The sequence below is a fragment of the Dromiciops gliroides genome, chromosome 1 (assembly GCF_019393635.1).
Source record: "Dromiciops gliroides isolate mDroGli1 chromosome 1, mDroGli1.pri, whole genome shotgun sequence".
NCBI lineage: Eukaryota > Metazoa > Chordata > Mammalia > Microbiotheria > Microbiotheriidae > Dromiciops > Dromiciops gliroides.
The window spans coordinates 204,340,084-204,350,399 of NC_057861.1; the positions used below are offsets into that span (position 1 = coordinate 204,340,084).

The 10,316-nt window shown below is 34.3% G+C and overlaps 1 protein-coding gene across 1 annotated transcript; it reads left to right on the top strand.

Moving 5' to 3' along the window:
• The first annotated feature begins 8,079 nt into the window (after positions 1-8,079).
• Positions 8,080-9,009, top strand: LOC122747053 (E3 ubiquitin-protein ligase TRIM21-like). The gene has a single exon (XM_043993286.1). It carries the CDS (start codon positions 8,080-8,082, stop codon positions 9,007-9,009), a length of 930 nt encoding a protein of 309 aa, XP_043849221.1.
• The last annotated feature ends 1,307 nt before the right edge of the window (positions 9,010-10,316 follow it).

The window sequence follows — 10,316 nt, forward strand, 5'->3', positions numbered from 1 at the left end:
ATCCTACTGATCTTGTTTGTGGGTTTTGTTGTTGTTGTTGTTGTTGTTGTTGTTGTTGTTGTTGTTTTTAAGTTCATTCTTGTTAAAATAAATGTTGTTCTGTTTTGAGGGAGGCTGCCAGTCTCCTTCCTTGCCCCAATATTGTGGTGAGCAGCTTATCTAACACTCCCCAAATAAAAATTGGTCCCCACACAACTTATTTTACCTCCCTCCAATTATTATGGACCAACCCAAAGCAAATGGGGGAAGGATTTTTGTAGGAAGTAGGATTTTCACTTAAACAAAAAGAAGTAGGAAGGGATGATGAGGGAAAGGATTCCAGGCAGGAGGGAAAGCCAGAGACACTGTTGCAGTGTCATGTGTGAGGATCAGCAAGGAGGCCAGTGTAACCGAATAGAAAAGTTTTTGGAATGGATTATGGTTTAAGCTTTAAGAAGTCTGAAAAAGTAAGAAAGTGCAAACTTGTGAAGGGATTTAAGAAATAACAAACAAACAAAAAAAAGGACTTCACATTTGCAACTTTGAAAATATATAGCTACTGGAGTTTATTGACTGGGGTGTTACATGGCCATACATGAGGTCTCCTCTTAATCAGCACAGGCAATCAGGAAGTGAAACAATTTCTGGTACCTGGAGATTGTCTTCCCTCCTGGAGGGATGGGGTAGGTAGAGAAGTATTACTAAATTTCCCTTGCACTCTCTTGGTCTGTGAGTGGCCACAATTTTGTCACCCATGGTTTGTGGTTTTGTTTAATCTGTTATCCCCTTCACATATATATATATATATATATATATATATATATTCCATTCTTTTCTTTTCTTTTCTTTTTTCTTTTGCGGGGCAATGGGAGTTAAGTGACTTGCCCAGGGTCACACAGCCAGTAAGTATCAAGTATCTGAGGCCGGATTTGAACTCAGGAACTCCTGAATCCAGGGCCGGTGCTTTATCCACTGTGCCACCTAGCCACCCCCTATTCCATTCTTTTCTATGCCTCAGGATCAGAGAACTCCACTCAAGTCTGTCTTCCAGCTGATTGCCAGCAATTATTAACTCAATTCCCTGTCCTTATATTCCTAGATGCATTATTGATGAAATCTACCTCCTCCAGCTCTATTGTTTTTGAAGCAAAGATGCCTCTTTTTCTTCAACTTGTTGTATCCTTTCTTTTATGAAAAAGAGACTACTACAGATACAATCTCCCCCCATGCTTACCCCTACACCACAGCTTATTTTTTCTTTTCAAGGTAAAGTCCAAATCCTGATATCTGTCCCAATAAGTTTCCATGGTAATGACATTGTGAGTTAAGCAAAGGGCAGGGTAATAAGAATGTCAATGTAAGAGATAGCCCTGAAATAAGATTAAAAACAAAAAGAATGAAGACAGAAAAAACTGATTTGATATGAGATATAAAAAAGGGTTAGACAAATGTGTTATTTTAATTCTATAGAAGTAATTATATTACTATTGTTTTCTTTATTTTTTCTAGACTTAAAGTGGCATAAATTTCATGTAAGATAGGCAGAAGAATATCTTCTTTAAAAGGAGATGAAAAAGGTGAAAAGTTTGGGAAATAATTTTACTACATCATGATAACCATTATCATAGTTCTTAATATCATTTTTAGCTTATATCCTTTCTATTAACTGTATGTTTCAAATAAAAATAATTATAATAAAATGGCCAAGAAATTTGGAGAAAAACAAAGGGACAAGGCATACCCCTGGGACTGATATCACACAGATGTGGAAAAGTATAGAGTACAAGAATTTGTGAAACTAATTTGTTAATAGTGCAAGTTTTCTTTCCAAAAATATTCCTAACAAAGATTTAAAATATTTTCTTGCCTCTTACAATATATAGAATACTGACCATGATGAATATGAATCTGAAAAAAATATGGGGAACATTTAGCTCAAAAGTTCAAACTCAAACCAAAATATTTGCATCTCACTCATTCTTTGTATTTCTTTTGGTAGGCTCCATTTTTATCTCTCTGTGTAAATTTTCTACTATGTCAACTAAATGATGCTTAAAGTATTTCTCCTTTAACTTTTTTTCCTTTTTGCTGTACTAGGCCATAATATATTATGAGGCCTCTCAAAATCCATTTTTCTGTTCTTTTTTTTTTTTTTTTGACAATGGCCAAGAAAAGAATGAAATATTAGATCAAGTTCTCGCAATAGCCCAGTAACCTGGGAAGTGAGCAGAACCAAAAATACTGTACACAGAGACAACAGTATAGTTTGACGAAGAACTGTGAATTACTTGACTATTCTCAACAATATATTATTCCAAGACAATACCAAAAGAATATTGATGAAACATACTATCCACCTCCAAAGAAAGAACTGATATTGATGGAACATATTGAAACATGTTATTTTTTCACATTCTTTCAGTAAGTGACAAATATGATGATGCTTTGCATGATCATATATGTATAACCCATATTGGATTGTTTGCTGCTTTGGGGAGGGAGGGAGGGAATGGAGGGATAGAGATTGGAGTAGAAAAATCTAAATAAAAATGTTTAGTCTGGGAAAAAAATTAAATGGTGGGGGTAGGGTGTGCTGAGAAGGTTTCAGGAGGTGTATATGTATTTATATACACATAAATATATATGTTGTGCATATATGAGTTATTTAGGTCTAATTTATATAATAATTACATTTAAACAAATTTGTCACATATATTATTTATGTAAAATGATATGTATATTTTAGTTATAAAAGTCATTTAAAGATTTAAAATACTAAGTTGTATGTATTAGAATATATATATGTATATCTAAATGTAATAATGTAGATAATTTATATTATATGTCACATATGTGCATATATATTATATCTATGTTTAATATATGTATAAAATATAATTATATATCACAAATAAAATAAAATTTTAAAAATAGACCAGTAACCCAAGTACTCACCAAATGAAGAAGAAAATAGTGGTTCATATTCTCAAGAATATCTGAGATCTGCAACCAAGGTTATTCCCATGTTTTTGCTGTTGTTTTCTATTAGGTTTTAAAATTTTTTGTAGGAGTCTATATATTAGTAGCATTAATTGTTTTGCTCTTCAATTATACATTTACCTCCTGTCACTAGGTTTGCAATTGCTATACAGACATACATATACATAAATATACATGCATACACACATATATACATATATACACATATATACATACACAAACATATGTATGTGTGTATATATATCTATAGCTACATATCTCTATCTCTATCTGTATATCTCTATCTATCTATATGTGTATTTGACCTGTGGGGATGATATGTAAGTTCATATGGCTAATTAGAAGTTTGGAAAGTCAACATGACTTAATCTTTAAATGCCTAAAAATTATATTTCTTTATTTAGTTATATACTAAACTCAGAAGAATGAAAAGCCACCAGTAATTAGGATCCTTAAATTATCTTTCATCTCAGAGCCTTAGTTTGAAAGTCTTTGTGAGGAAGGTGAGTTTTATCGTTGTTGCTGTTGTATTTCCAGGTCTTCATTTAAAGATCGGTAAATCAGGGATCCACAAAACTTGGCTCAAAAAGATGGACTCATAGAAACAAAGAATGCCAAAACTAAAAAGGGCTGTAAACATTATCTAGTCCATTCCCATCATTCTACACATAAAGAAACAGAAGCCATTAGAAACTGGTGTCAGGAGAGATCATGAACCATTGTAAGATACTTGTAAGGAATGCTAATTTTAAACTGGGAAGCTTCTTAGCCATTGCCACAAGTTTATGTAACTACTTCAAATATATTCAGGCTAACAAATGGATTTTTTTTTGTTTCTCCCATTTCAAGCAGTTCCCCAAGTTCCATTATAATATATTGATTTATTTAGGATAAAAATAAAAAAGTGACTTCCTACCATGTCCACACACACCCCTCCCCACCCATCTCCACATCTGCCAGGTATAGATTCCTTTAGTGATATTTACTTTATTGTTATTGCAAGGAAATATTGTAATTTAAAGGCTACAGGCCATATACAATTAGGTTTAATTTATGTGCAAGACTGCCCCTTAAAGCCTGGATAGGTGCAGCAAATATATTTTGGCCATTAAATGAAGAGTAAACTTTAGATTTTAATTTGGAATTCAGAACTCTGTGTTACACCAATGATTCACTTAATAGACATGAAAGCACTTATAGACTTGAGTCATCAATCTATGATTTTTTTATTAGCATAAAACTCCAAACTTAATGGTTATTATAAGCATACATACATACATACATACATACATACATATACATGTGTGTGTGTCTGCGTGTTTGTGTGTCTGTGGTACATCAAGAAGGGCTACAACAGCCTTTGAGGTTATTATCAGATGATTCCTCCACTATTTAGCAACATGAAACCAAAGGTGATGGGTAGAGATAACATGCCAGGGAGAACCTGTTGTCTTACATAGATTTGTTTTTGTTTTTTCTTTTCAAATTAGAGACATTATCAAATGGTTGTTAGCAGCTCTGAATAATAAGGAATATCTCGATGGAAAATGCATTAAAATATAGTATTGAGAATGAGAACAAATTGAACTTCAATGAAGATGATGCATGTTCTCCACTTGTTTCTAAATTGCCCTAGAATGCCTAATTTAGGAAGGTAATTAATTTTCTACATTTACAACAAAATTTCTGCCTCATTTATGGCCATTTTTATACTATCAATTCAAATGGACATTTGTTTTTTAAAATGTTTCTTTGTCATATTAGTAATTTCAGTCTGAGAAAAGTTCTTTGACTATTACAGAATTATTTGTCAGAAATATCTTTTCTTTAGTGTCTGGTATTTCATGACATAGTCTGTAACTTTCATGTAACTTAGTCTGTTAATTATCCATGCCTTTTGCATCCAAAACTATGGACCCATTAGATATTACTCCACCTTTCAGCATACCTGCTAAAAAGCAGGTGAGCAAAAGAGGATATGCTAAGGAGACAGCTTTAATTTGATCCTTGATAATATCATTGATGATGATGTTTTGGAAAAAGAGGAGAATGTGACAATTGCCTTAAATAAGATGAAGTTTTACTTAATTATAAAGACATATACAGTATTTTGACATAAAATGAGTTGTAAAGATCACTCAGCCCATCTTTCTTACTAGTAGAAGAGGTAGGAGTCTAACCCAGGTTATCAGTGCTCTTTATACTTGGCAATCATGATATTGTATGTCATGCTGGTTTCCCATAATCATAGATGACTTAGACTTATGGTTGTATGAGCCTGAATTGTTATTAAAAATAGGCATTAGATACATGTGTTAGATACTAGTCACATAGATTTATGATTGAATTGACATATTAGCAAACAATTTTGTGGTACTGGAAAGCCTCTAAAAAGTCACACATTTTTCATTATATTGTATATTTGGACCTTGAGATTAAAATAGAACATGAAACAAGGAGCAATTCATTTCTCAATAAGCTCAGACATATACTCTTCTTTTTTGACCTGTTTACAACATTTTGTGATACCTCTAATTGATTCTTTTCAGAAGTTAGCAAACACAGAGCTTTAGTTGTTTCCCATTGATTGATATGATCATGTGTTGTGTGTCTCATATGCAAAATTTAGTAAAACTTGCTACTTTACACATATCATTTTTGCCTTTAGTTAGAATACCTTTTATTGTCATCCTATCCCTGCAACAAAATTTAAAATGAATTAATTCCAAATTATAAAAAGATAATTTCCATTACAATTACAGTATTTCTAAATGGATGGTGGTAGTGGTGGTGGTGGTGGTGTAGAATTATGATTAAGAATAATGAAATTTTTATTCCTTTGTGTGGTTTAGAATATTATGAGTCAAATAGTATCTTAGTTCATGTGCCCACCCTGAGAATAAAGTTTTATCTATTTATATGTGGCTTATGATTTCTCAAGCTCTTTTTCTGTTTATGAGCAGTAAATAAATACACCCATCCATGCAATTTCTGTACTTCTATCTTCATTTTCACTTCTGCTTATCTCACCAAAAGCCTGCTTTAGATGTCCACTATACAGCTAATGCCTATCAAGCACAAACCGAGGTATCCTTTATAGAGGAAATAGGCAAATGATTTAAAAGCATGGTAAAAGGTAATGCATTTACTTGGGAAAATATTGTGCAACCCACTGTGGAAATACAGACTACATCCTCTTTTATGAATCTCATTTCCATTAATATTACATTTTTCCATTAAGACTTACATTAGTAAAACACAACAAATGAATTGATGTTTGGTGAAGTATATTAAGGTGTTAGCCTTGACTGTTATACTTGTCAGTGTCTTAGCAAAGCTGCTTAAATGCGTAGAACAAATTTCTTACTATATAGCTTTCAGAAAAATATAAAACATTTTAATATCATTATAACATTTATTTTTGTTTTGAATCTTTTCCCTCCTCCCACTGCTACCCTATCCATTGAGAAGGTAAGAAATTTGATATCAATTATACATTTGAAATAATTTAAAATGTATTTCCATATTATCCATATTGCAAAAAATAGTGAAAAATATATTTCAATTTATACAGAGTTATCAGTTTTCTCTGCAGAAATAGATACCATTTTTCAATACCTCTGGGGTTCTCTGAGATCATATTATTGGTCAGAGTAGCTAAGTCTTTCACAACTGGTCATCATAATATTGCTGTTACTGTGTAAAATGATCTGATTCTGCTCACTTCACTATCCATCAATTAATATAGGTCTACCTAGGTTTATCTGAAACCATCTCCTTTGTCATTTCTTACAGTATAAAAGTATTACACCACAATTGACTTGTTCAGCCATTCCCCAAATCATGCCCCCCCTACACCAATTTCAATTCTTTGTCATCAGAAGAAGAAGAGCTGTTATAAATATTTTTGTACATTTAGGTTCTTTTCTTTCTTTTCTTCCATTCCTTTAGGATATATAAATAATACAAATAGAAAAAAATTAAAAGAACCATTTAAGAAAAACAAGATAACATAAATATTTCAAGGGTTTTTAAAAACTAAACTATCTTGATAATACCACCTCTACATAAAGTAGAATATGGTCATAATAGTTTTTCCATAATCCACTTTGATTTTTACCTATTCTCCAAAAAGCAAAGTTGCACACTGTTTTTGTTGTTGCTGTGATTTTGTTTTCAAATTAGAAGAGATTTGATTAAAATGTCAAAGTTGAAATTTTGAGTAGGGAGTAACTGTATTTTTTTTAATTGTTTCATTACCAATTGTAATGGAGCATTTTATGTACATATTGTATTATTAAAATCTATGTTAATGTATTCCTGTTATTCCGTTAAATTGGAAGATTATGGAAATTGTGAGAAAAAACAAACAAACACTGATAATCAGATCAAACTTCTATGAGTTACTCTATAATAAGAGTGAAAAATGTGCATTGGTGAAGGTCACATATTATATCTAAATTGTTCCATTTCTATCTTTCTCCCTTAAAAAGTTAGCTTGACAGAATTTTGGATGTCAGCTTGTTCATTTAAATTGAAGTTTTAATAGAGATTGAAAAGAGGACTATTGGGGTTTAATTTTCCGTTGTCCTTTGAAGTAAAAGTAATGGCATTTGACTTAGGATAAGAAATTCAGATCTGGAAAGGATCCCAGAGGACATGTAGTCTAACTCCTTATATTACATATGAGAAAACTGAAATTCAGGGAGGTTGAATGATTTAAAAAATTTTACACATGTAATAAAGCCAAGAAGAAATTTTGAACACATATTCCTCGGAATCCAGTGTGAGTTATATTTATATTGTAGTCCCTTGGTTGATGATCAATAGCATGGGCTATGAGTGTTTTATTAAATGGTAGTCTATAAGCAGGTTTACTTTTCATTGTCCAAGGGGGCAGCTAGTGGCACAGTGGATAAAGCACTGGCCTTGGATTCGTGAGGACCTATGTTCAAATCTGGCCTCAGACACTTGACACTTACTAGCTGTATGACCCTGGCCAAGTCACTTAACCCTCATTGCTCTGCTCCACCCCCAAAAGTTCTCTTGTCCAGAATTCAGGGAAGTGCTCCATGTGAGAGAATTCCCAGCAGTCAATGGATGCCTGGCAAAGAGCTCAGCTGCCAGCTTTTGCAGAGTGCTGAAGGACAGCACCAGTGTGCCACTCACAAGAAAGTCCTCAAGCTCTTTTGTGAAGATGACCAGAGAGGAGTCTGTGTGAGATGTTCGCAAAGCCCAGATCATGGGGCTCACATGCTCTTTCCTGTAGAAGAGGCTGCTCACAGATGCAGGGAGAAGCTCCAGCACATCCTGATTCAGGTGAGGAAGAAAGTAGAGGAAGTTGAGACACTTCTTGCTCAGGAGAAGAGACCTGATTTCAACTGGCATTGGATGATCACAGCAGAATACTGCAAACTGCATGAATTCCTGTTGGAGGAAGAATCCAGATTTCTTGAAAGGATGAAACAAGAGCAAAGGGCAACCCAGGACAGAATCTCCCAAAATATGCAAAGGTTTCAGAAGCTCATGCTAGATCTGCAAGAAGCAGGCCACCAGCCCAATGTGGAAATGCTACAAGATGTCAAGCAGTTGCTGGGAAGGAATGAGTCAGTGTTGTCCCAAAGAGCTAAGGCTATCACCCCACTGATGAGAGAATATGCCATTCCTGTCATGAGAGAGATGTGGAGACAATTCAGAGTGGACATCACAATGGATCCTAAATCATCCTGTTCCTATGTGACTGTTTCTGATGACCTGAAGAGTGTGAAGGCTGGAGAAGGCTGGCAGGTGGACATCGAGAATTCTGAAAACTTTCCTTGCCATAGCTTGCTTGGTAAGCAGGCCTTCAGCTCAGGCAGACAGTACTGGGAGGTGGATGTGAGTCAACTACCTCAGTGGATCCTGGAGATCTATACCCCTTATTTGAGAAGAAAAAGGGGCAGGAATGTGAACTCCTATGCCTCTGTCTTCCTGCTTCAATGTGTCAAGAAAGAAGATAATTACTATTTGCAAACCTATCCTGAATCATAAGTGAAAGGCCCTGTACCCAGGGTCAGGGTATATCTGGAATACACCCCTGGCACAGTTGTCTTTTTCAATGTTTGCTAGAGCTCTCTCATTTACAGTTTCTATTCTATACACTTCACAGTGCCTGGCAAATCCATCTTTTCTCCTGGCCCCCACTTCCAGGAACAAAGCTTGGTCTCATGATTCTCTGTCCCATCAACTCTCATCTTTGTGCTTGCTCCTATTTGTCTTTCTGATCATTTCTACAGATAGGAATTCTCCACTCATCTCAGGCTTCCTGGCTGTGGTCCTTCAGTTTCCATCCTTCCCCACCAAGAGGATGAGCTTCACCTACTTCATGATGAAGAAGAGATGCCCTGCTCAAAAACTGGAAACTTGCCTTCCACACTTCAAACTTAAGGGAATCATTTCTAAGAACTTTGTGCTCTCTTCTTCTCAATATAACCTGTAAAATTATCAATTGCCATAATAAATCAATCCTGTTTCAGCAGGTATCAAATACTCATATGAGGGTATGGTTTCCATATGCTTGTGTTTTATTTTCTTCCTAGAATTTATTAGCTCTATGAGGTCAATAGATTTCAACCTCTCAGTCTTATAGTCTTCAATTATAACAAACCTTCCCTTCTTTCCTGTTTAATATGAAAGGAAATAAATTTGAGCATTCACTGTGAAAAAAAAATCTGAAAGAACAATCCTCCTCTGGGTTATAGTAATATATGGATATTAGTTAAACAAACAACCAAACATGTTTCCTCCAAAATTTCTGCTTGCCTCTTTTATATTGAGAGTGCTACACTATTCTTACCCCCCCAATTAGCTCTAATTAGCTCCCCTTATAAATCCCTCCTCACAGAGAAAGTAATTATTAATTACTTCCTCCTCAATACTATTCATATTCATAACAATTACATCATTTCTTTGTACACTGTTGAAATAATTTCCTTAATAGTTTCCCTGATCTTTTTTAGACCTCATCTAACACATCTGTGGAAGGCAAGAGGGGAAGAGATAGGGAATAAATATTTATGTTGAAACTACTATATCCCATGCAATATGCTTGTACTTTTACAAAATTTTTTTTCTCATTGGATCATCACAACATTCTTGAGAGGCAGGTGCTATTATTATCCCTATTTTACAATTGAGGAAACCAAGGCAGATCAAATTTAAGTGATACGTGAGGATATCACACACACACACATACACACACACACACACACATATCTGAATCCATATTTGAACTTTGATCTTCCTGACTCTAGGTCCAGTGCTCTAGCCACAAAACAACTTACCTGCTCACTTTCTGA